The following is a 26,440-nucleotide window of genomic DNA, read 5'->3' as shown; positions in this document are numbered from 1 at the left end:
CAGAGCTGGACGTGAGAGAAGGGGAGATCAAGACTTGGCAATGTAATTCCTTGCTAATGATACTTATTCCCTAAACTCTGCTCTTCAGAGAAGTGCTGGTACATTATTTTTTTCAAACAGAACAGGAACACGGGCCCTCTTCTGCAGTTGAGCTTCCTGTGTTTGGAGATACAAGAGGGAACCAGCACATGTACAAGGAAAGGTACTGGCCTCACACACCTGCAGCCATCTTCTTGACAGAACACATCTGCATGCCTAGACTGGTTTCCTAAAGGTGAGTGCAGTTCTTGCTGACAGTGAGTTGTGGTGATGAGCTGGGCTTTCAGTTACTGTGGGAGCCTCCCTGGTGCCCGAGGTCCTGGGGCGGGCAGGGCTTGTTCAGTCACACGTGGGAGGCAGTGCTGGGGTCAGGACTGGAGCTCTGACACTTCTGTATGTCCTAGCTCAGGAAAGGTGTCAGCTCTGAAAGGCCCTGGGGCAGCATTTCCAGGCTGCTAATGCAGAGAGAAGCTCCAGCTGCTCAGATGTCAGCTTGGGATATTACCTGTTGGCTCTGAAAACAAGATTTCTTCTACAAGTACAGTAACTGAAGGATGCCATCTGCTGAAACACAGAACACTGGTTCTTCATAGTGCTGTTTTATCTGCTGTAATTTTAGAAATTCAGAATGGTTGTTTATGGCCAAGTTTACCCTAATGATATTACTGAAGTTGCAGATAGAGACTGTATGCCCATTTCTTTCCTTAGTGACTTGCTGCCAGGGTTCAGATGGATTTCCCCTCCTCTTTCCAGACTGATCATTTTTTTGTCCCAGTATTTGAAATTTTGACTAAGCGGCTTTGCTTCAGATGAAGAGTAGGAACCAAAGCTAGAACCTACTCATTGATTTGTAAGCCAAACAGGTTAGACAAACAAAGGGTCTCCAGTATCCCATCCTTAATTAATACTGACCAAATGCATGGTTTGGAAGCTGATAGCTACTCTGAGTATGTATTGGTTTAGAGAGATGGGTTTGTCAGTGTATAACAAGAAGTTCAGTCAGCTTTGCTCTGACTGTTGAGCCTTTGAAATATCATAAATAAATATCAGTCCTCCATTTAAAAATAAGAAATATGAAAGAGACCTTCCCTATTGTGCTATAACAGCCTTTTAAAACTGAGCAGCTGCACAGTGCTCAAGTTCAGGAAAGACGTGGCAAACAGTCATTGATTCATAGTGTATCAGATGCCTCCTGCTGAAGAGCACCATGAATTGTTTACAAAAGCATGAACATTTCATAAGGTGAGACGTATTTGCAGTGGAGTTCCCTTTATTTCAGAACATTAAAGCACACAACCATTAAATACACTTGACACTTCTACTGTGCTATCTAAAAAGCTACACTCGAAGGTACACACTGCACAGACCTGGTGGCATCCGCTTCAAACAAGTGGAACATCTAAATCAAAGCAAAGGCTTCACATAAAAAATAGATCTTGCTCTCTGCAACTGTATTCTTAAAAAAAATTATGGGGATGATGAGATTGAATGGAAAGAAAGTGGATTACTGAAGCAACAATCACCTCCCAGATTTAATGCAGGATGTTATTTTTATCAGCTCATCTGCAGCTGGCAGAAATGAAAGCTGATTAAGGCAAATGCTTCTTAAGAAAGGCGACTTCTTGTAAACAACACAGAAATTATTTTTTTTCTTCATCAGAAGCTTTTTCTGGAGTGACACTCGCAATGTCCCAGACCCTGTGACCCCTGCCCCTCTCACTGCTCTCTGTTTCTGAAGGGATTATGTGTTGCTTTGTGGAATGCCAGCTCACAGCTGGCTGTGGGTGGAACTGAGCTTTCTTTGCAGGTGCCTGCAGCAGCAAAACATGCCACCAGAAGACTTTTCCAGTGGCCTGTCTGGCCTTCAGAATGTGCTTGACCTCAGGGCTTTGGTATCTGACTGGCAGTGTAGTGTTTGCAACACTCTGTGGGTTGCCCATATCAAACTATTCACCAGCACAACAATTCAGTAAAAAAAGAGTGAAAGTGTAATAGAAAAAAAGTATCTTATTTTAAAGCCATATTAAGAAAAACTAAGCTATGCTTTCATTTTAAGAGCTGCTGTGCACAAATGCTTTGATCCCAAACTAATCAGTGTCTATTAATTAATTGGCACCTAACCAACATAAGTCACAAAGCAGTCAGGTTTTTTAAGGGGAATTTCCTCTCATCATCTTCTCATGTCCTGACTTGGAATTTTCCTGCTTTTGTAATGTATTTGACACCTTTAAAAGGCTTGTATTTTTCTCCATACATGTCTAGGCGATTCACTTTCAGTCCTGAAAAAGACAGAGACAAGTACAAAGTTAAAAGCAGAAGGCTCAGAATCACAGCAGTCTGATCAGAAACCCAGCTGCCTTGAGAGCACATTAGGATTGGTTAGGAAGCTTGTTTTCCTTTCTTTCACAAGTTCATCTGGTTTGGAGTGGCAGATGAGAACATTCTTGTCACCTAATCATAGCTGTCTTGGCAGGGCAACACCTTGTTTCTCTTCTACTCCATAAGCCAACATCCTCCTTCCAAGAGATGAACTATGGAACAACCGAGTCTATCTTCCACAGCTCCTGTACACTGCACTCCTTTCCAATCGTGGAGATGAAGCAAAGGACAAGTTTTAGAATTCTTTTCACTCCAAGCCACAATTGCAAGAACCAGCAATGCCTCTGCTATTCCTTGAGGAAGGCTAGTAGCTATTAAATACCTACAGCTTCAGACTGTTCTGTGCTTTCTCACAGGTCCATTGTCTTTGGTGTCCAGCCACTGGAGTAGCTGTATCTTGTAAGATTTAAACTAGTTCAGGAGGAAACTGCAGGATTCTGTTCTTACACAGGAACTGTTGTTTACTCCAAATAGGGGCCAAAAAGACCATACCATAGCCTGGTACCTATCCAGAGAGGTACCACATGTACTGCCACCAACACTCATCAACTGCCTTCAATCATCCTCCTCCTCCTGTGCTTCTCTGAATGTGAGTTCTTGCATCGTTAGAGCCTTAGTCCTGCAAAGCTTGCTTGGAGAAGCACTTTACACAGGGACAACTCACATGATTTAAGTGTTTGCAGACTGAGGCCTTGTCTGCTTTAAATTTACTTTTGCACTTACCCTATAGACTTCATTCTGCTTTTACTTGCAAATTGTTGCAAAGATGAAAAACTAACCAGCTCCAGAAGGAAAGAATAAGAAGGGCATTCTTCAAAATTGATGCATTCTTATGACAACTAGCAAGGGCTTTAGTGGTACGAGGCTAAAGCATGTCAGGAGCAGCACACTAAATCATCATGCATCAATCTTCACTAAAAGGATATGTTTGCATGTTTAATGCACCAGTCAACAAAGAAAAATCCATTCTTCTGTATACTTCTCCCAGTCTTTCTTGAGCAAAACAATTGGGAATTCACAATTCCCAGCAAAGAAAGCTTCCATCAAGGGTAACCGTCAGGTTTGGGTAAATCAGACTTTATCATTTTGGATCAAGCTGACTTCAGATCTGCACCTCCAATTAAATGATTAAGTGTTTCCCACTTCATTTCCTACACCAGCTCGTTCTGCCAGCACCAATTTCATGTAACACCCCCCCACTCACCTGAAATTGCAAGCTGTTGTATCTTAAACTGGATATTTAAACTTGGGTTCTCCTCTGGCTTGGGGGCTCCAGACTGCAGGTTCACCATGCCCTTCAGGTTTGGTAGCTTTTGAGGGGTAATTTTGCCCACGTCCCATGTTAGCACCTTGTCAGGAAGGAGAGAATAGTTGTAGTAGCATTCTAGGAAACAATCTATGAGGTCAAGTTCATGTCCAGCTTTTAGTTTGCAGGCTGGGTACCAACAGTAGCCTGGGAACCGTGAGAACTACCTTACTGGCTGGGAGAGAGCTCCTGCAGATATGGGGTCTTTTTTCTCACCCTGTCAGTGTGGGTCTGTGCACTGAGAACATCTTGTTCCCTTTGCTAAGGATAATTGACCCTGATGTCTGTTTGGGTCAGCTGGATCCATGAAGCCAAGACAGTAACCAGCACAGAGACCACAGAAACTTAAACACAAGAATGAGGAGGGTAGGAGCAAGGCACTGGACCAAAGGAGATTGTCCAAGCCAGACTAACTTTCTCAAGGCTCACTTGTTTGCCATTGATTCTTACACTCACTGGAGAAATGTGGAACCAAGCAGGCCCTTTACTCACCCACAAGAGGTGGTTAATTTGTTCTTATCATAAAGTCATAAATGCAGAAAGACCTCAATTCTCTATGCTTTTAAAAATGTTTGCAGTTTCAATTCACCTAGTTATCCCAACTCTTGATAAAAACAGTAAAATTATTTCTGCAGAGAGATTTTGTTGGTGCTTTTCTTTTAAAAAGATCAAGGTCTATTGTTTTTGAAACAAAATGCTACTTGGAGACTTCTCCCTAACAATTTTAATGAATTGCTGACTGAGATATTCCAAGGGCAGCAGAAAGCTCAGAGGAGGGTATTAGAGCCAGCAGAATGGTTTGGCTCAAACTGCTTTTCAGCAAAATGGCTCCTGGGTACTAAAAGGCTTCAGGAGCTTTATGAAATTTAGGTCTCAAACCCCAACTCAGCGGCAAGGAATCAGGAGCCCAAGACGTGTTACTTCAGACACTTTATTTTCCTCTGTGTCTTTAGGCAGATCTTTTCTAAGAAATTTTTTCTCATCTCCTGCTCCTAGTTTTTCTGCCCATTTTCAAGGCTAGTGCATTTTCTTTAGAAAAATATGTTTCCACAACATATATGCAAAATATAGTATGGCTGAAACTATGGGCAAAACACTGCTGCATCCACTAAGAAAAGACATTAGTGGGTGAAAGAGCAGGGTGAAAAGAGAGGGAAGGGAAGGAAAAGGATACTATCATAGTCAGAAATCAGAGCTGGTGTGTAGCTAAGTTTGAAAAAGCAAATTTTAAAGGTAAATTTTTAATTCATAAACATGTGCTGAACAGACCTCTCTGCCAAGTGTGGAACACTGTTCCAGTATTCTGCAATATGGGTGACTTTAGTAATGCCATCTTCAATATTTAAATAAATAAAAATTCATGACTTACTTTAGTAACTGGGTCAAATGTATAGCTGCCTTGTGTAGCAGTGAGGTTCATGTTAAGTACAGCCTTTGGCATGTGAACTGTCATGACCACTCCTTCTACTGTTTTCCCCATATTCTGTTTTGGTCCAATGGTAACATCAAATCTTCCTGAAGAAGTATTTTCCTTAAAGCTGATCATGTGCTTCACATATACAGGAATTGCCACCAAGCTGAAAAGAGAAGACAGTAGTTGAATGCATCCTGGCTACTTCTCTGCTTGAGAAATCAAAACACTTTCTCATAAATGGGTCTTATGTTTCTGGTAGGTGTTCAAGTTAGAACTGGTTTGTTTCAGAAGTGATAAATGAAGTGATACTCTGCTCCTCAGCAGCATTGCTGAAATGATTTTATCAGCAGAGAATCACAGGAAAAAAGATTTTCTTTATTTTTGTCCAACTACCTTGTCCTATTCTTTCTTCATCTGGTTGCTATTTTGTTTTTTTTTTTTAAAGTAATCTCACTGAGCCAAATCTCAGAAGAGCCACTAGTCAAATCAGGCTTTAGTTTGCAAAATCTGCAGTTTGGACTTTTTTTGCTTTACTCTCTTCATGAAGCTCAGAGTCCTCCAAGTACACAGAGACTTACTCATAAAGCATCTAGCACCAACAACAGTTACTAGGACTGAATAGGCCTATATCGCTCTCATGTGTGATTTACTCCACTGAAAATCTGTTGCTGAGTATCTGCAGGTCACTGAGAAATGGTTTTCTTCTTCTAGTAGGGACAGAGCAACAGCTGAGACAAAACCTGAGCACACACATTTCAGAACAATGCAAATTCCCCCTTGCAAGGAGGAATGTGCTGTTCCTCAGGTGGAAAGCAGCAGTGTGTGTAGCTGGAGGAGCAGAGTGCCTGGAGGGAAACGCACTTCTGGGAACTGACGCGGTAGGAGATGAGCCTGAAGTTGCCGTCGGGAGGAATAAAGGACAGGACCCGCTCAGACTCCCAGCGCTTGAAGCGGATACAGGGATGGAAGCTGACGTCATCCAGCAGCCGTGGGTTCTGGAAGGAGTGCCACAATGGTAAGTGCAATCTCATCAAGTACCAGCAGTTTGAGCCAGCTACTGAACTCTACCCAATTCCTATTTCTTAGACTCTGAGTAGCCATGATCAGAGACATGTTACTGAGCTAGATGGATTTCTGATCTGACCTGGAACAGCAGCTCCTGTGAGGGTATTTTTATGTACACACAAAAGCCATTCCAACTACTGAACAATGCAGCTTCTACAATATAACTTGTTACTTCATATGTGTAACACATGAAATAGTGACAGTGATCTCAAAGTTGTTTAACTCTGTTCACTAAGTAAAATAAATCCTGAGCAATTAAGATTCCCAAATATAGGCTGAATTTACCATGAAAGACAGAGAAAGATCTGGCATTCCTGAGAGCTTAATACATGAATCAATAACGCCTTGGATTTCTGCAAAGACTGTGGAACCTGCAGAGAAAAACAAGACACTTAACATTATTATGAAAGGCCTAACAGATGTGGTGAAGTGCAGCTAGAGGGCACAGATGACATTTGCACAACACTCAACAACATGCCAGGCCCAGCTAGGAAAGGTCATTCCAGTTACCTGTGTCCTGGGCAGCTTGCTAAAATACATGAGCCAGAGCAAACAGCCTGTTCCAAAATGGCTCATGATATTTGTGCCAGCTGTTACACAGGACTTGTACTTGATGTGCTTGAACTGGTTGCCAGCAATAAGCATATAAGAATTTCATAACACACCAGCTCTGAATCTTTTCTTTCACCCCTGTCCCTGGTCTCCAGAAAACTAGCAAGTGGTGTAGTGGTGCAGGGAAATTGAAGCATATCAAAACAGTTAATGTCAAAATGCAGTAAGTTGGTAAAGGAAGTTTAAAAATGAAATTAAATATTCATCTTGATGTTAAATAAATCTATAGCAAAAAAACCCAAACCCCAAAGCAAGAGTACCAAGCATGTTACCCAGGAAATGCTCATTTCCTGAAATATCTTCTAAGTATAAAAAGGCATAAGCAGGACTCTGGACTAATTAATTAACTCCACATGCAAAGGTAATTTTAGAAGATAGGTAGAAAGTGGCTTATCTAGGCAAGGGAAAGGAGAAATGGTGGCTTTATACTTTGAAAAGAAGTGATCCTATTTCAGGTTAAAGCAGTTGACCATATCCCTATGAAACAAGATAACCTCCCTATTCTAGGGGAGCAACCTTATCTGCCTTAGTCTTGGTGAAGGCTATAAAGAGGGGTTCTTGCATTGCTGGTCCCCAAGGGATCAGAGCAGAAAAGAGTAGCTATGACTACTGCAGCAGATCCTCAGTAGGAAATGAAACACTCAGTACACACTGATTTGGCCTGAAATACACACAGAAATTCACCATGATACCTTCTCAGACTAAGCACTCACACCACTCCTGGGAATTCTAAGGAGCCAGGACAGTAACACAGTCATCAGCATGCTCTATAAGGGCCCTGTAAGGGCCACCTTCTTTAAGCTTCAAGGTAGGGAGTGTAAGAGCTGCACAATGGCTTTTTATGACTCTCCACTTCAACAGTGGCCAAAGCATTTGCTGAAGTGGTGTACAGAGTCAAACCAACACTGACACTGCTACAACAACAGCACTGAATGAATAATCAGAGGTTTGCTCCCTGCCCCACACCACCACAAAAAGGTGTCCTGCAGTCTTCACCCTTGCTAACTGCTGGCCCCAGTACTGAACAAAACAGCAGGTTCTTGCCCACAGCTTTGCAGTTTTCTTTTTGCATTATTTTTTTTCTTTCTCTTGGCATACAAGTTATCAGGTTCCTCCTCAAAGTTAAATCTCAGAATAAAGACTTCTGTATTTGAAAATGATATGTTTCATTCACAGAAAAGAAAGGAGTATTATTATGCTTCATAATATCTGGCTCCTTAAATATAAGGAAAACAACATTGTCCAACTATTTTACACCAAGTTTAGCTTGCTATCAGAAGAAAGCTAATAAAGGATTTTGTCTTGCTCACTTGAGGGCCTTCAAGGACTACAGTACATTGTTGACAGTAACAATGGGAGATAATTTTCTCATCACATTTCAACTACTTTTTTAACCATTTATATCTGTTATGAGATAATCAACTTACAAACAGAAAACAGACTTCTTGTGGATGTTCTCGAAGCAGCCCAGAGAATAATGCTGTTTAAAGATGAACTGAAGAAATACACTTAAGCTCATCATTTTAAATTGAATATTTCTACCTAAGATATTAATGCGTATATATAAAACATATGCAAAAAAATAAGAAGGTTGGACTGTATTCTCTCTAAAACATCACTAGCTACATGTAAACACACTTGAGAGACAAATTTCAGTTTGCAAGGCATCTTACCTGATTTGTCTATAATTGCATCAATTTCTTCAATGACATCAAAATAGGCCTCGTTGTTCGTGTATTTTACCCCTGCTCTGCGCCAGGGAATGTTGGATAACTGTCCAGTGGGAAGTGTGTCTCCCACATTACTACTGCCTTAAAAATGAAAAGGAACTTAAAATCAGTCATTAATTACAAAAGGAATGTTTCAACTGCCAAAACTAAAAATCAGGGCAAGCCTTGCCCCAGGTACTGTTGGCTAGAGCCTGGACCCTTCGATGTTATTTGTGAGGTGACATGAAGGCACTGGAGCCATGTGTCCAGACTTAACAGCTTTCAGACTGCATCTTGCACAGCAAAATACAATACTCAAGTCAGCAGGAGGTTTGAGTGGGAATAGATGTGGGGTTAGATCTTCTGGAGGATTTCATCACTAATTCAAGACAAGACAGCTCCCTGGCTTAAGCCTGCTTCCCCCTTCTCCTAAGAGTTTTAGCTGGATGACTTCAGGGCTGATTAACAGGTAAGAGTCATTAACAAGAAAGATGTGTAAGAAGCCTTAGGGAGGGCTCCTACAATCTTTGCTTGGAGCTGGTGTTAGGCTGAAGGTCTCACCCTTGGTACCCATCTGAGCTACCCTGCATCAACATGACAGCCGTGTCTATACCTGACCATGTGTCAAATCGATCCAGACCCTGGCCCAGACTGGACTTTCTGGCTGGACCTGTCCCATTCTGATGGATGTTACTGGCACTCACTGAGCTGTAGATGACCTGGTAATCATCTGATCCAGTCCCTGACCTGTTGCATCAACTTCTGGGCTCCTGACCAATGATACCACTGTCCCTGCCTGCCTTGCTCTCACCCTTGCCTCCTGGTTCTCAATACCACCCAGCATGAGTACAAGGCTTCCTGAGTTATAAAGTAAATTGACAATACTTTAAAAAGAAAAAAGAAAAATCTTATCACTTCTGAGGCTTAGGTGACTGATGCCAGAATCCCAGCACAGTGTAAACAACTCCCTCTGCTAGAAGTAGGTCTTGGGATAGGGCCACAGCTCATGCTGACTTGTGCCCTTTAGCACAATGAACATGGTAGTGTGTCCTGCCATGTGAAACAGCTTCACGGAGAAGCTGGTGGCCAGCAGGTATCATTTCCACAAAACCTGCTTGGTCAGGCCCTAGCCTGGCAGGCAGAAAACAGAAGTTTTCACTCCTTTGAGCTAGTAGAACCCCTTCCTAAAGTCCACCCCTGTATATGTTATAACTCAGGGGGGAGTTTTAACTCATTTCTTTACTCCCACTGCATCTCTAAAGAGGAGCAGTTTCTGTCTGTCCCTCAGCAGCCTTGCAGGGTGCAGTAGTGCTGCCAAGCCAGGTAGATAGGAGACCTCTCAGGCTGCTGTTTCCACCTGCTCAGTGCCACTTGTTGACAGTGACAAGATGCAGGCTGCCTTGGGCAGGCACTTTAGGCTCCTAGGGAATTTTAATAAAGTTTTAGATAAAACACTTATTTTCAAAAGTGTAAATACTAGCATTCCAATCCACATGTAAAAAACCTAGCTAAACTCCAAATAACAGAAATTTAACTGATGAGATTTATACTCAAAGACTAAACCATACCTACTACCCTAAAGAGCAGCTCCTCTGAGCATTAGGTGTGTGGCCCTGCAGCCCAACTAGTCCCTTCTCTAACACAATGTACCAGTGACTGTCTTGCATCTCTCTGCCCATGTGACACTCATGGCTCACCTCCCTTGCACCCACTTGCCAGACAAGCAGATTCCACCAGCTCAGCTGACAGACATTTGGCTTTATCACTGCAAGACAGACCCATTTACAACAGCCTGAAATCAGTTGCGAAATCAAATCCATACGAATCCATGTGCTGCTCGGTGCTGGGGGCAGGGTGGAAGATGAGGACAGGCTGTTTGCTTCCCTTCACACTATCTGTTCCCACCCATCAAGGATTTATTACATATCTATTATTACATATCTATTATATACCTTTCTATATGGATAACCTTCTCCAGTGCCCCTCAGTTATTCAAGGCTTGGGGTGAGCTCTGTACCAATCCCAGAGCACCTGTCTCCAGTATGTCCTGACTGTGTCCTGAGCTGCTGTTCCTGAGGGACTTCAGCAGCTGTGGCTGAACCAGGCAGTGCCTCCGAGGACAGCAAAGGGGCCAGGCATAAACTGCAAATAAGGAGGCACTTGTTTTCATTCAACTCCTATTGATGAGAAGTGGCAGGACAGTGCCCTCGCCTTACAGATTCCCACCAAGATATTATTTTTTAGCTAATTTTAGAAATTTAGAAATGATGGGCCTTTTTTAAAACAGCCTCATTGCTGAAATTACATATTTTCATACCTGTGATGGAGTTGACAACAGAGCGCAAAATTGTGGGAGGCTTAATCAGCTCCTTCAGTATGTTAGATTCTGTTGCCAGTGGAAAGCCATTGTCTAGCATTTCTTCTAGAAGTTCATACACAATTACTACATTGTCCTTAATTGCAGTCTCAGAACATTCACCGAAGTAATCCTATACAAATTCAGAGATTACAAAAGAGAGGATTTTTATTCCTATTAGAATGCTTTGCAAAAGGAAGTTTGTTCGTTTTTTTCTTACAGAAACCCTCCAATATATGAAGTCATTTTAGTGCCTAAACTATTTCTATAGTCTGATAGCATCATATTGTTAATGTTATATTTATCACCTAGCTGAAAATAAATACAAGCATGAACAGTGAAATAATGTAATGTGGTGTGCTACTGTTTATGTTACAAAGGTCCTTCTAGTTGTGAACATGAACACATCTTCAGTTACAAGACTCTTTTAAAATAAAGATACTATCATTTGGAAATGCTCAATCTTCACAGCATTTCCTTTATATAAAGTATCTGTGAAATTGGTTGAGAAGTGGCTTCTTTGCAGCCCTTTCCTCACTACAGCGTGCATGCTGCCTGACTACATGCTCCTTCTTCCCGTCTACGTAACATTAATAGTACAAAAGCTTACAGAAAAAAACCCCAGCATTTACAAAGTCAGATTCGGGTTCTGGTGCTTGTGAGTGCACAAAACAAACCTCTTTTGTCCTTTGTACTCTATAAACCTGCTTGACTTAAAAATTGCAGACAGAAAAGTCACTCACAGAAGGGTTTATTACCTTTCTCTAAAAGAAGTTTATGCAAAAAGAAAAAAATTCCCTTGAAGTCATTTTAGAATAATAGACTCACAGAATGTTAAGGGGTGATCCCAACCCCCCTGCCATGGGCATGGACACCTCCCACTAGATCAGGTAGCTCAAAGCCCCATTCAATCTGGCCCTGACCACTGCCACAGCTGGGGTATCCACAACCTCTCTGGGCAACCTGTTCCATTCACTATTTTACTACCCTCACAGAATAGAATTTTTTCCTAATATCTAGCTTAAATTTCCCCTCTTTCAGTTTGTACTCTTTTCTCCTTGTCCTATCACTATAGTTCCTGATGAAGAGTCCCTCTTTGGCTTCCCCATAGGCCTCCTTCAGACACTGAATTTTAAAATCATTGAATGATGACAAACCTGGAAAGTGTCTGCTACTCGGTGCAGAAATTCAATTACAAAGAGTGGTGGCACTTCTGTCTGTATGACAGACACAAAGAAGATTTTATCCCGATAGATGCTGATGAGGTAGTGATGTGGAGTTGAGATGACAGGAGGCACATTCTCAACATCGATTGCTTTCTCCTGAGCTTCGAAGAAATAATCGCAGACAGACTGGCTCACAACGCTCTTCCAGTGTTTCTCCAAGAAGATATCACCAGAACAGTTTATAAGAAACAGGCTGTGGATCATTTTCTGTTGGAAACACATTAAAAGAGGTTAAAATAAACAAAAGGATATGTGGATTGACATTTCATATCCCAGATTCCCTTTCTTATGATGGTTATTCTTTATTAACATGCACGGTGAATTTAGGAAAAATATCTACTTTGTTGCTTTTCTTTGAATTCCATTTTCTTTATTTACAAGAACATTACACAAAAAATATTTGACACTGGATTAAGTTGTTAATGTATATCATAATGCAAGCACGAAGAAAGCACTCTCATTTTCCACTTTCATCCCTATCTGGTATCTGCAATTTATTTATTTAAGGAAAGCTGACTCCCATGAGCTGGCGCTCGCTCAAACATGTTTGCCGACATGAAAGAGTTACTTGTACAGAAGTTTCCTACGGCAGCTGGCCTGGCAGTTGCCCACTTAACTTAGAATTGCTCTGTCTTAAAGATACAGCTCTTTATCTTGTCAGCTTTCAGCTGTTGAACTAGAAAAGTGCTTTTTACTTGTTGGCAGATTAGTCTTATGATCTATGCCAAGCTGCACTTGGGTAAAGGGTTGGAATTCATTAAAAGTACACAAAACTAGCCATTTAAATCTGATTTAATGGATAAAATTGCCCCAAATGTGCTTGGCAGGCATGAAATATGTTTACATAAAATGATTTTCACTTTAAAACTCACTTACGTAAAAGGGGAGTATGAACTGCAGGTAAGGAATGTAACTTTTTTCTTATCTCTTCAAATATTTACAAATAACATGTCTCAGCCACCAATCCTTCATTTTATTAATGGGGCAAGAAGCTTATGTGCCTATTAAAAAAATAATTCCAAGTCTATTTCTCAACTTTCAATGCGATAGTAAGTGAACTAATTAGTTGATAAAATGAATAGAGTATTATCTCTGGATCTACAAATCCAGAGAGGAGACAAATGCTGGCAAACTCCAGTTTATCTCTTCAGCCTTTACATGAGACAGATACAATGCTTTGGCTGACCTGCATATAATGATCCTCTTAAAAAATAAGTTAAAACTTGGGCTTAGAAAACAAACCGAACTGTAACCCTAACAGCAGCTTCTGAAGGTGAAGTTAACCTGGTACTCAATGTCAAGCATAAATTCATCTGCAGTTGAAGAAGCTGCCCCTGGCACTGGCTGTTCTTCCCTTCTGCCTCTCAGGTATTGATTTGAGTAGGTCTGTGGCTCTGCAATTATCTACATTAAGAAAATAGTCCAGCCAGAAATTGAGCCAGCAAAAGGAGCTGCTGGTCAGACCAGCTTCCTAATGCAAGTTATTTCATTGCCAGGGAGTGCTAGAGCTGGCACAGGGCATGTGGTGGAAATGGGCAGAGGACAGCAATGGAGATCCAGAATTGAAAGTTAGCCTTTGGAGGAATTCAAACATGACTGGAAAGAGACCAGACAATTACTGGGTGTCCACACCTTGAAACAGGAAGACCACCATGATCTCTGCATGTCCAAGAGAAGCCAAACACACCTACCAAAAACCCATCATAGCTGTCATTAATTTTACTATGTTTGCCCAGGATATTGTCCTAAAACACAGACAAAATTTGCTCCTCCTCTTTTAACTCTGGCACACTAAAAATAGCATGGAAGCATCTAGATGCACATGGCCCAGTCCCACAGAGATTTTAAGAGTATAAACACTGTATGACTAAATCTCATTCCAAAATACTGGAATAAGCACTGAGATCCACCCAGAGTGAGCTTGTGTTGCCATGTCTGAATCTGAACTACCCAGAGTAGTACTCATCTACCAATACACTTGTAACAATGAAAAATGGTCTGGCCCTCCAGATTTTCACAAAACAAAAGTATGTCTTCCAAAGCTCACCAAAGACAGTGAAAAAGGACAGCTCAGGAAGGTTGTCAGCATGATATTTCCCTCCACCTAAGTCAGCAGATGTGGGAAGAGAGCCAAGATCCAGCTTTTCAAATTCTAAACTCCAGCTGCTCCTTCACAACCATGACAGCAACGTGCTCATCTTCACTGGGGCCATGCCAGGTCTCAGATACCTCCTGCCAAGAGCATGCTGTCTTTGGTAGCTGACAAAAAAACCCCAATAGCCAAAAGGTGGACAAAAATATTCATCTAAGCCAATAGGGAATGTAAAGGGAAGTTCTTTTAGAAACTGTGATTGCAAATTTGCTTAACAGTGGGAAAGGAAACAAAGCTACAAAGTGCTATTGCATGTTTCTACTATCCCTCTCCTGGACCAAATTCATCTCTAATTTAGTTTGTTAAAAAAACCAGAAAATTTTAATACTGTGAGCACAGGATTTTTATAAAGGAACCTTGACACAATTGCTTTAATCCAGCTCCAGTAAACTTGTTCTGAATTTAGCCAGCACTGAACATTAAAGCCTTCCAAAATCTCCTTGACAGTCACACAAGGGTGGCAAGTATAATCAACCACTGAATGTCAGTATTGTTCGACACCACGGCTGCCCACACATATGAAGGTGCTCAGCTGTAAAGCTTAGAATAGATCTCTGTACATTTTAAAATCAATTCAATAGCTTATCTGTTAGCAAGTATCAGACCCATTTCCTATTAAATGCAAACAAAGCTGCATCTGAGAGTCCAGTACAAGCAGCACTGGTAAGACTCCACTTGCAGAGGAGCTGATCCACAGCCCGCTCTGGAGGAGCTATGTTGGACAGCAGGCAGCTTCCAGTGATTCGCTGACAAAGAGTATCAGACACGTGTGACAGTGTTTGTAGTGCTTCTGTTAACATTCATCCAGATTCTATTTATCTACAGATCAGAAATGTCTGCATTTGTCACAATATACTTTTAACAAGCACAGCTGTGCAGCAGACCACACAATCACAGCAAGCACCAAATGACTGCAATAGCAGGGCCCCTTCTTTTGCCCTAAGTTCCACTGAGGATATTAGACCATGACTTGATATGCAATCAAGGGAGGGTGTGGGTAGCCAGAAGGGGAGGCAGCACTTGGCCAGTGTCTTTCTTTACTCATCTGCCCCAAGCCGCCTGGGTACCAGCTGTGTTCATAGGAGTGTTTGTGTGGCCTCATGGTGAACTGGAGTAGCAAATAGATCCATGGGACCACACCTGGCAGATGACAGTTTGTAGTACCTATGGAATATGAGCAGTAAAATCCCCCCTGGCTGCCTACCCTATCTTCTAAGTAGGAAGATCAGGATTACAGAATTTCCCATGATACATATTCTGCTTCTAGAGTAAGACTTCCCTTCAAATCCTCTCACATACTCCTTTCTTCCTTCACAAGTTTTAGCAGTATGCTAATTTGCTGCTAATTTGAAGTGCTCTGGAAAACTGAAGCTCTCTCCTTACAGCCTAAGTGCAGAGCAGGCAGCTCCAGAGGCAAAAGCCCTGCCCTGTCAGTCAAGGGGCAGGTCAGCTGGTACACTTCCCCGAGCTGACTAGAATAAAGACACTCCTAGAGCACTGGGGACATCAGTCTATTACACACAATGCCCAGTAATTTGATTTATCCCATATACTGTCAAACAATTGGCACCAGCTGATTAAAGATAGATTTCATGTTGAATATCTTAAAACTGGTAACACTACAAAAATATCAATACAAGATATATAAACTATTATTTAACAAAAATTACTTATATTGCTCCAAGTACTGCAGATTTTTCCCTGTTACTCTAATTTTGAGTGCCAGATTTCATTTCAGACATGTAGAGATCCCTCAACTAATTTTGCAGTACCTGACTCTTTTGTCTCATCAGAACATGATTTGAAAAGCAAAAAAGATTGACAAATGCTTAACATAAGAAATCAATCCAGTAACATTAAAATTCCTCACACCAGTGGGTCAACAGCAAAGTGTCTTAAGAGCTGCAGCACTTTGAGGGTAAAGGTCTTGAAACAAAGTTCCTAAGTTTTAAAAAACAGTAGCAAAAGTACATCACCAGAATTCAGGAATCATGAGATTCTTCTCCATGTAGTAGTGTACACAGACACCACTTTGAGATGTCAGCATAAAACCACTCTATGTAAGGCACTGAAGATGTTTCTAGGACTATTCTATAGGACATGCCTCCCATCTCTCTGCTTCTTGGCCTAAGAGCAGACTCAAGGTGTACATGGATCATTATTTGCATCCAGGCCAAAGCAAACTGTCCAAGCTCATGTTCACTAGACTGACAGCCTTTCATGTTACTGCCTGACTGCAAGGCACCTTACAGGCTCTGCAGAAACTAACAGCCCCCTGCAGTTTTGCAGTTTCTTCTCACAAACTTCCCATCCCTCATCTAACATGCAAAACTCCACACGATTCATCTCAGTCATTTCCATCCTACCAGAATCTGAAGTCCACATCGAAGAAAAACATATTTTAACTAAGATGCCTTCAATAAGCTCTTTCCACATCTCTAACTTTTCTTTTGACTAAATCTGGATTTGCAATGTTACTGATTTTCAAATTCTTGGCATGGAAACATCTGGACTAAAGGCACAGCAGGCTCACAAGACAAAAGTGGAGCTCACTGGCAAGAGAGAGAAGCTGCGAGCATGGGAAAAAAGACTGATTGCACATGCTTGTCCTTAGCTGCAATTAAGTACTCTAAAGTGTAATTAATGCAGAAATACTGTCAACAGCTGCTTTTTCATAACACTGAGCTGAGTTACATACAAAGCTCTGAAACCACAAAGTGAGGAATTTATCACTGACCTCTGCAATGCCCTTTATAGCTAGTACTAATTACTGAAAATACTCCAAACAGGACCTTCACTAGGAAAGTATTCCACAGCTTCAATGTTCCCTGAATTTGGCATAGCTGCTCTGAAGGGTGGAAGAATTAGTGGTGGTAGACTGTATGACTCTGTTATGTATTTGTGGAAATGAACTTCTAGTGACAAGTGAATGGAAAGTAATCAAATGCTTAAAGTAATCTGGAGAAATAAGCTAAAATAGGCAGTTCTATTTCTATTGAAGCTAGTACTTTTGTCACAATCAGCTAGTCAGCACTTTAGCTTTTTCCTATAAATTCAATATATGCTACAAATGTGTTCCTGACCTCCCCAACCCCATTCACTGGCTTTCAAACCAGCAAACCTAATAAAGAGAAGTCCCATTAAACACCTGAACAACTTTCAAGACAGCCAACATGGCAGTTCTGAAATATTGTTTAATTGGCAGGACCAACGTGACACATCATTAGCAGCTATGATTCAAGTTGATAAATCTGTAAGTCTCAGGTTTACTAAAACATGAATGTTCTTTAATTTCACAGAGTTTTTTTATGCTCCTATTATTGTTTGTGTGTTTTAATGATGCTGCTCAAGTGTCAAGAATCTTTTTACATATAAGATGCTCAAGCTGAGGTATCTACACGTCAAAGTAAAACATTTTTGCAATCTTTTTCAAGAATTGCTTGTTGTCCCCCTCTGTTAGTCAAGCAAAACTTCATATCTACTCAACACCATGAAGTGCTTGTGTCTGTACAAGTACTCAGACATATTTTACCAGCAAGATCATCCCTATTAAAGACTAAATGCTTTGCTTCCCAGATGTTCAGCATATATTTATTTATCTTTGCTCTCATTTCAAACACTGTTAGTAACTTTCTGAAATTGTTTTTAAGAGGAAGTAGTCCTTTGAGAATACTCTCAAGTTGACTTAAATCAGTGTTTGGTATCCATAACAAAATCTGCAACTTCCTCTGTGCTTTTACCAGTAGTTATTACAGCCTGTATGAGAATTTGTGCAGCATTTAATCTACTGTCTGATGAGCTTTCCAATAATACACTTGCATGGCACCTCTGTTCAATTTAGTTTCAGTATAAATCTTCTAACTGCCGGCAAGAGAGTTCCATCTCTTGTCAACAGAACAATATTAGATTCTGAATAATCGAACAATATTTGATCCTGAATAACTGCAATTCCCTTTGGGACCTGCAAGAACAGAAAGCTTTGCTGGAAAAGCAAGGTCTCTGAAAAAAACCCACACCAAAACAATTAAAAATTCTTTGTTAAAACTGCATTTTTACATGGAGATGGAACATTTGAACACAACTTACATCTGAATCAGTAGCTTTAGGACTACTAAGGGACAACTCAAGAAATTCACTCTCTGAAAGCAGTACAGTGAATAGAGAGATAGGGCCAAATGGACTCAGATAAAGTGAGTATCAGCTCACATATTGAGTGTTCATAGCATTTTCAGGAAAACACTGATAATTGAGCTCATATTCCAGCCAAACCATGAAGAACTCTGAATGGACAAGGCAGCAGGATTCAATCATAGGACATCAAAGCCCCAAGTCAGCAGCTCTTTGTGAAGATGTTTTCCACCATGCTTGCCCAGTTCACTCCTCCAGTAAGCCTGCCAGGCCAGAGCAACAGAGCTACTAGCTTTATACTGCTGTCCTTCACAGGCTCTCTTTGAAGAGGCACTCAAGGTTCCAGAAAGGACAGTGCCAGAGCCATGTGCTACTGAAACACTGCATCAGAGCCAGCAAGCATCACTGAACTGCGCTGTGCATGGCAGCCCTTCCCAACGTGCACTCTGTGCACTCTGCCCCAGCCAGTCCAAACACAGAGGGCACAAAGAAGGCACACAAACTCTTGTACCTTCCTTCTCCTCCAAGAGGACAGAGCAAAGCAGCACGCTAATTCTTTTATCCTGTATGAATGAGTCTCATGGATACTCTTATTCTAAGCAGCTCCTTTCATACATTATGTTAAATAAGCAAAAAAAAAAAGATTTAACTTATCTTCACTGTATTCTTTTTTTTAAAGTTATATGTGGAGCTGTAATTTGGGGGAAAATTAAAGGGATATAAGAGGAAGGAACTTCACATTTTAAACAAATTTTAATTTGGTTTCTTGCCATTATTACAGCCATAAAATACCACTACCACTCCTCTCCTACTGTTCAGACTTCTCTACCTCAAGGACTTAAATTTCTCTTTTCTGAATCCTCATGACAAGGTTTTTATTAAAGATTCCTCATGTAAGGAAATCTGTATATGAGAGAATAACTGGGATTTAGCTGGTGTATAACTGTCTTGTACAACAGAAAAATTAATTTCTGAATAAACCCAGCAAAATCAATCATGGGAGCACATGGAGTATTCATAAAGTTTGATTTGCCATTTGCAAGGAATTTTCAGATATATTCATACAGGCAGTGAGGAATCTATTTGTCCTTTTTTTCCCCCCCAAAAACCCAAGTTTGCTTGTGTTTTTGAATTAGCATGCAACACGAGACATTTTTTACAGAGAAATATAATTCAGATATTTCCTCTTCTTTTTTTTTTCTTTTATTTTTTCTTTAACAAATAAATGAGAAGCTATGTACGATTCAAACCCGCTGGAAACTGCCACAGCAGAAACATTCCCATGGTTGACATAGTCAGTTATTTTGTGAAACACTGTTTCCATCATTTTACTCCTTACATGAGTAATTGAAGTTTTGAAGTTGGTTTTGCTTTTCTTTGTAAAATACTTTTTCCTCTCCAATACTGCAGTCTGCCTGCTATGAACACAAATTTTCATCATTCCAGTATGATTTTTTGCCTGGTTGGTTATAGAAAAGCTACACTGAATGGTGACGCTATTCCACCAGTTTGATTAACACTTAATGGGTATGAACGATTCATCGTACACTGAAAAGATGGTAAGTGCGTTACTAATGCACAGCAGATTTGAACTGAAACAAAAGAAGAGAAGCGACAACCTGCACTCAGTTACCGCTGGGTACTGAACAGGGCAGGAGCGATGTGCAGTGCGTAGAGGTGGATGATAACAGGTTTATTCCCAGCGCATATTATGGAGATCCGCACTAACAGGGGCCCTTGCTAATGAAGCAAGAACAGCACGAGTAGAAACACCGTGGCTGAGCAGGGCTGCTGAAGATGGACCCAGGTGAGCCGGCGCCACTCCCCCGGCCGCCCTGCCCCTCCCGGCCTGGCCTTGCTGCGGGCTCTGCCGCGAACGGCGGCTGCCACATCGCCCGTCAGCAGGCCTGCGCTGGCTGCCGGACAGCCCGGTGCCCGATGCCCTCACCCTGCGCTGGCTGCCGGACAGCACGGTGCCCGATGCCCTCACCCTGCGCTGGCTGCCGGACAGCACGGTGCCCGATCCCCTCACCCTGCGTTGGCTGCCGGACAGCCCGGTGCCCGATGCCCTCACCCTGCGCTGGCTGCCGGACAGCACGGTGCCCGATCCCCTCACCCTGCGCTGGCTGCCGGACAGCACGGTGCCCGATCCCCTCACCCTGCGCCTCATGTCGGAGCGTGAGGGGGCAGATCCGCCGCTACCGGGCTCTGACCCGACACGGCCGGGCGGTTCCGCACCTCCGCCAGAGCCCAGAACAACGGAAAGGGGGGGGTTGGTATTCAAACACGGCAGCGATTTTATATTTAAATAGGCACCGAAAAACGGAAACGGAGGCGAGTAAAGCGGAAAGTCTCGGATTTGAGTGGCAGACTCCCGGTACCACCACTGCCGGGGATATCGCCCCTGCCCGACTCCGGCCAACCAGCGCGGCCGGGACCGGGCACGGGCGGCTCCCGCCTGGCAGGGATCCCGTCCCCCCGAGCAAGGGCAGCGCCGCCCCACTCCCTCACGGCCCGGGACCCCCACGCCCCACGTACCTCCCCCGGCCCGGCACGGCCCGTCCCGCTCCCGCTCCCGGGACAGCGGGGCAGCGGCCAAGATGGCGGCGAGGCCCGGCAGCGGCGGCGCGGGGCCGCCCCCCGGCGGAGGCGCGGACAGCCGGGGCGCTGCCTGCGCCGAGCACCCGAGCGCGGCCCCCTCCCTCCCCGGGCCCGCCGGCCCCGCTGCCACGGCTTCCCCTCACCGCCGGTCAGCACCGCTCGGCTTCGGCGGCTGGCAGGAGACGGGAGCGGCCCCCGGGCGCTAAACCCACCCGGGCCGGCGCCGCGGCAGCGCGCGGCTGGGCAGGGACGGCGGGCGGCGCGGGCTCCGCTCCCCGCCCCTTCAGGCGCCCGGCGCGGCCGTACGTTCGTCCCGGCGCCCCCGCCCCCGGTGGCGGTGCCGGCGCGGTCGGCGGGGCGGGCCGGGGCCGGCGGGCGGGCCGAGGGGAGCGGAGCGCGCCGCACGCCGCCCAGCGCGAAGATGGCAGCGGGGGAGCCGCAAGCCAAGAAGCTCAAGCTGGAGCAGAAGCAGCAGCAGCTGAGGTAACGGGCTCCGGGACGGGTTCTGCTTCGCGAGCAACCCGTGCGGGTGCCGGAGGGTGGCTGGTGCTGCCCCCGGCGGAGGGCGGGACACGTGCAGCCGCCGCGGTGCGGTCAGACTCCGCCGGCCGGGTCCCGCCGCGCCGGGCTGTGCTCGGCCGGGCTGCGCGCGGGCTGTGCGGGCGGCCCCGCCGCGGCACCGGGCGCACGTGGAGGCGGCGGCGAGGCCGTCCCGCCTCGCTGCCCCGGCTCCTGCCCCGGTACCGCTGCCCGGGCCCGGCGGGTGCCCGGGGGCGCCGCCGCACCGGGCTCCCCGCAGCAGAGACAGGGGCGGGTGGGCGGCGCGGGGGTCGCGCTGTGCCCTGGGGTCGGGTTGGTCAGTGCGAAAGAGCTGCTGAGCATCTGGATGGGGTGCGGTGAAACGGAACGCTGCCCGCAGTGATGGCCCCGAACTAGAGCACAGCTGGGGTTGTCAATGCTTCTGCCTCGCCTTTGAAAACAGCCTCTGAAAAATGCCCCGCTTAATACTCGTGCGAGAGTCTCTGTCTCCGTTGGACAGGAAATTGAAATTGCGCGTTAACAGTTACATTCTCTTTAAGACATGCCGTATATTTAAAAATATTTTCATATTGAAATAATCTGTGTGATTTGCTATACTTCCTCATTTCTGTGATTACAGTACAATAGCACTGACTGAATCCCATCTGAATGATGGCCTGCACAGACATCAGTAATTTATTTGTAAATTTCATAGCAGGAAAATGTAAGGTTTCTCAATGGAGGATGCATAGTCAAAATGAGAACTCTGAGTACTGAGAGCTGTAGAGCAGCTTGGGGTTTTTTTGGTGCAGTTTCAAGTTTGTTTTCTCGGGATTATTCAGATATGAATATAATTTTAAGATAGCTGACTTCCTTCCAAGCGTTCAGTGTATGAAGAGAATTAATGGCATAAGCCTTGAAAGGTCCAAAATTATCTTGGCGATAACTGATAACTAATAACTCACTCAAATATAGCATAAAGGGGATGTACTTTAGTACTGAGATGAGAACAGTCTTTTTTGGTACTGATGTCCTTATTGAAAGAGCTAATCCTATTAAATTTGTCAAAGTCAGGGTACTTGCTTCTTCAGCAGCCAAGTGACTTTTCAAGTTTAATAATGGTTGACAAGCTCAGTTGCAGATAGAAGAAGAGGAAAGATGTGGCTGAGCTCTGAAAGCAAATAAATGGCAGACAGCAAGATAAGGTTGTAGTCAAAAAGCAACAGTTATCTCCATGGCCCTTAAGGCAAGATGAAGCCAGAAACTGGCAGCTGCAATGTTTCTGTTAATAAAGTTTATTAGAGGAAACAGCATTTTAAGATGAAACATGAGAAAAATTTAAAATTTGAGAATATTATTGGTGTACTGAGTTAAAAATTTAAAGGTTGTTTGCAGTGGTGACATGCTCTGGTAATGACTGACTAAACTGCAAATACTACTTGTGTAAGGTATGATAGATAAAACATGAGGAATGTTGTTAGAACTTGCATATGCTAATTCTGTTGCAAGTTATTTCAAGCCAAAGTATAAATAGGCTCCAGCTCTGTTTCATAAGAGGAGAAATGCCGTAATTAACTGGTGGTCAAATAAAGTTAATGTGTACTGTTTGCCACAGGTTGAACTCATGAAGCAGTTGGTGGTTGGACTAGATTTAGCAGACCTCAACACTCATTGGCAAGAACGTGTTTGGCTGAGTGCTGTTGTGGGACTTAAGAGCCACTAGAGAAAGTACCAGGCTGGTTGAGGTTCCATGACTTGGCTGTATTTGTAATGAGATTCAGTTGTTAATGCAAAGCACTGCTAGATAGGCTTGGAAACAGTTCCTCTACAGATTAGAAAAGAAGTGAAAAATCACTTAAAAATTTTGGGGCTCAATAACATCATACTTGTTATAGCAAGAATTTGAGGAGATTATAGAGAACGATTCTTTCTTCTCAACATGTAGGTCTGAGGCTCTCCAGTCTCTTCAGAAGACCATGTCTAATGGATTCAACAAGGCTGGTTGTACCATATTTATCCTCCCATATGATATCAACCTCAACCTTTCCTGTGATTACCATTTAAACTATTTTGGTATAAAAAATTATATTAAAAAAAATAAATTCTGCAATGCAATACAAGCCATACCTCATCAACAATAGCAAATGCTTCCTTTCCCTGGTTTGGTTTTTTTTTTGTGGTCATCATTTTCTCTCTCAAAGTGGCTTCATAGAGGTTTCATGGATACATTTTTAGACCTTCTTGATATTTTCAGACAAAAGAAAGCAAATATCACTCCCTCATGAGGTAGGCAAAGCTGACTGGGTTCAGGAAGGTACACTTGTTTGAAAGCAGTATAGGATGGCCGGTTTTTGCCACCCAGTGAGCAGCACACAAAGCCCGAGACCCAAACTGGCATTCCCAGCCCAACAATGTGTTGTGCTGACATTCATCTGCTGGGCGGCAGGTTTTGCATTGTCTTTATTGAGGCTTGCAAATCCCCACTACAAACCAATGGGCTTTAGGCAAGGCCATTAATGTGTGCTGCCTTGTTTCGGGCTTCTGACTGCATCTCTGCTGTGTGAAGTAGAATATCATTGTACGTGTGTGAACTGCACTGTTTGAACAGAAATGGGCTTGCAAAACTGCAAATGGCTTGTCACCGAGTGGCAGCATCAACTGACTAGAAACATCATGAGATGTTACTTTAGAGGAGAATTACTAAGGATTTGTGTGCTTTTATATTTGGTTTTGTTAGGGAAGTCTGTGAAAACCACAAGCAGATTCTGTTAGCAGCCTGGTATAGTGATGAAAGAATTTGGATGTTTTCTGTAGAAATGTTTGAACTTCTATACGTGTCTGTATAGAAATAGGCACGTTCATTTTTTCCTTCTGCACACAAACTTGTCAAGTCCCTTGTGCTGCATTGTGACCTTCTGGCTGTTCTGCAGCTGCTGTATTGATTGAATAGTCATGACGTGGCTAGTTGTTTTAACAAATCAGTTTATCTAGTAGACAATGTAAGCATTGAGTTTGGCAAATAGTTCATACTAAAAGTAAAAAGTACAGTATTCCTCCTCTTCTGCTATTAGACATCTCTTCATTTTAAGAATAAATTGTCAAATACTCTGTGAATAATTGTTATCAAAAGTGGTCCTTTGTCATTACTGTTCCACTAGATTTTAGAAAGCTTGATACTAGTGGCTCTAAAAAATATTGCTAATTTCATACATTTTTAATTTTTTTAATAAGCTGACTTTTAATTTAGCTTATTCCTTCATCAACTCTTTATAAATTAAAGAAGAGTCTGAATATTTTAAGTTAGCTGTGACTAAGCTTTCAGTTAGAATTTAGTAAATAATTTTTCATTCTCTTTTGTCTCTTGGTTTGGGGTTTGTTTGTTTGTTTGTTTTTAATTTCACCTTGCTCCCTATTTGTGTACATTTCAGTTTTTATCTTCATGGCTTATAGTTTTCTTACTTTCCTATTTCTTATATCTGCAAATACAGATAACGTTTTCCATGTTGGTACTCGTAATATCCTCAGGTCAAAGAAAGATCTGAAACCCAAGCACTTTGCTGTGTTTGTTCCCAGAATTAAAGCAATACACATTTTCTTCAGATGAATATTTACTCCGCTTTAGAAATCTGACAAATGCTCTTGAGGACACTAGCAACAGACATTGCTAATTTTGTTTCATTTAGGATGTAACAGCAGTTACCCTCCATTCCAAGCTGTGTTGACAGAAATACATCCAAAACCGGAATAACTTGCAGCATGGAAACTCCAGTGCTCTTACAGTGCAGGCACTGCTTTCCATTGTTCAGATGTGTAACTCTCAAATTACCCTTGTCAAGTGTCTTCACCTGGCCTTTGATGTAATCCTCTGGGATTTTGCACAGCATGTGTCATGTTTCCACAATTTTGTGCTCTTATTTTTGAGAAGCTTGCTGTGGTGTTTCATCCTTTTAATTGAAGTAATTCCTTGCTTTATTGTAGGGAGTGTGTAACCTGAGGAAAAGGAGGTTGTGGGAAGGCTCTTTGTTCTCTGGACCACAGGCTCTCTTTCCTTGCTGATGTTACCTGCAGCCCACCTGGCCAGCAGAGTCATGCCCCCGGCAGCAGTTTAGACATAACAGCCTTGCCAATACCCTGCAGAAAGGGGCAGCTCTGCCTTGCTGGGATAAGTCCTTGCTTCCCTTAAGTCACTGGCACTAGTCCTGTCCCTGAGGCTGCTTGCAAGCTGGATTACCTGGGAGAGAAGAGCCAATGTAAATAGCCCTATTTCATCTTGAAATGGTGTTTTCCTGAGATTTGAGTTCCTTCTTTTTCAACTAAAGGAACAGTTTGTGTAGGATTACTCACCTCATTGGATCTACTAATATTGCTTATGAAGAGACAAGGAAGACGCCCAGGAAAGAGACTTGAATGAATGTAGAATTAGCTGACTGTGGTGTTAGTGTAGCAATGTGAAATCCTGTAGCACAAGACCTTGGCTTGCTCTGCTGTTGCTAAGGTATATTTCATGTGGAAATCTTGGAAGCAAAATTCTGGCTTGTGATACAAGGTTGTGATATTGAATTTTAGTAGTTACTTACACAGGCATGGTACACAAATATTTCACAAAACCAGTTTCAGAAGCAGGGAATGGGTTGCTATCTAAAGGTCATTAATTACTATTTGCTGACAGTGTATTGGAAAACCTTATCTTCTTGAAAAAAGTAAATTGAATTTGCAGATACAGTGTGAACACAATGTTTTTTTTCAGGCTGTTCATTTTTTATTTACATAAATTGATTTTTAAAAATGTATTATTCATATAATGTATAATAGTAGGACAAAATATTATTATTTATATAATATCAATGCATTTTGTGTGAAGAAGAGAAGTCTTTGGTATTACTCAGATTTCAGGGAAGGGAAAGGGATTTTTTCCATTTTGAACTGTAATAATT

At 42.8% G+C, this 26,440-nt stretch overlaps 2 protein-coding genes across 4 annotated transcripts in view; one reads left to right on the top strand and one right to left on the bottom strand.

Annotated features, from left to right (window-relative positions):
- Window positions 1-1,291: 1,291 nt before the first annotated feature.
- On the bottom strand, window positions 1,292-21,297 carry AP3M1 (adaptor related protein complex 3 subunit mu 1). 3 transcript variants are annotated; one of them, XM_030950754.1, is made up of 9 exons: window positions 20,925-21,062; window positions 12,038-12,313; window positions 10,842-11,013; window positions 8,489-8,626; window positions 6,489-6,574; window positions 6,000-6,133; window positions 5,094-5,301; window positions 3,623-3,767; window positions 1,292-2,318 (listed from the first exon to the last, which is right to left on the bottom strand). In XM_030950754.1, the coding sequence occupies exons 2-9, from the start codon at window positions 12,308-12,310 to the stop codon at window positions 2,218-2,220; spliced, it is 1,257 nt and encodes a 418-aa protein (XP_030806614.1). In that variant the 5' UTR covers window positions 12,311-12,313; window positions 20,925-21,062; the 3' UTR covers window positions 1,292-2,217. The 3 variants fall into 3 exon arrangements, with proteins under 3 accessions (XP_030806614.1, XP_030806616.1, XP_030806615.1); XM_030950756.1 differs by lacking the exon at window positions 20,925-21,062 and adding an exon at window positions 21,200-21,297 and having other exon boundaries at window positions 1,774-2,318; XM_030950755.1 differs by lacking the exon at window positions 20,925-21,062 and adding an exon at window positions 21,131-21,275 and having other exon boundaries at window positions 1,774-2,318.
- Window positions 21,298-21,325: 28 nt separating this feature from the next.
- ADK (adenosine kinase) overlaps window positions 21,326-26,440 on the top strand; it is a 268,376-nt gene continuing 263,261 nt past the window's right edge. The window contains exon 1 of the mRNA XM_030950758.1: window positions 21,326-21,470. Within this exon, the coding sequence (XP_030806618.1) occupies window positions 21,409-21,470 (62 nt within the window). The 5' untranslated portion in view covers window positions 21,326-21,408. The remainder of the gene's footprint in view (window positions 21,471-26,440) is intronic.

This window comes from Camarhynchus parvulus, chromosome 6 (genome assembly GCF_901933205.1).
Source record: "Camarhynchus parvulus chromosome 6, STF_HiC, whole genome shotgun sequence".
In the NCBI taxonomy this organism is placed as follows: Eukaryota; Metazoa; Chordata; class Aves; order Passeriformes; family Thraupidae; genus Camarhynchus; species Camarhynchus parvulus.
This window is presented reverse-complemented; position numbering and strand designations above follow the sequence as displayed.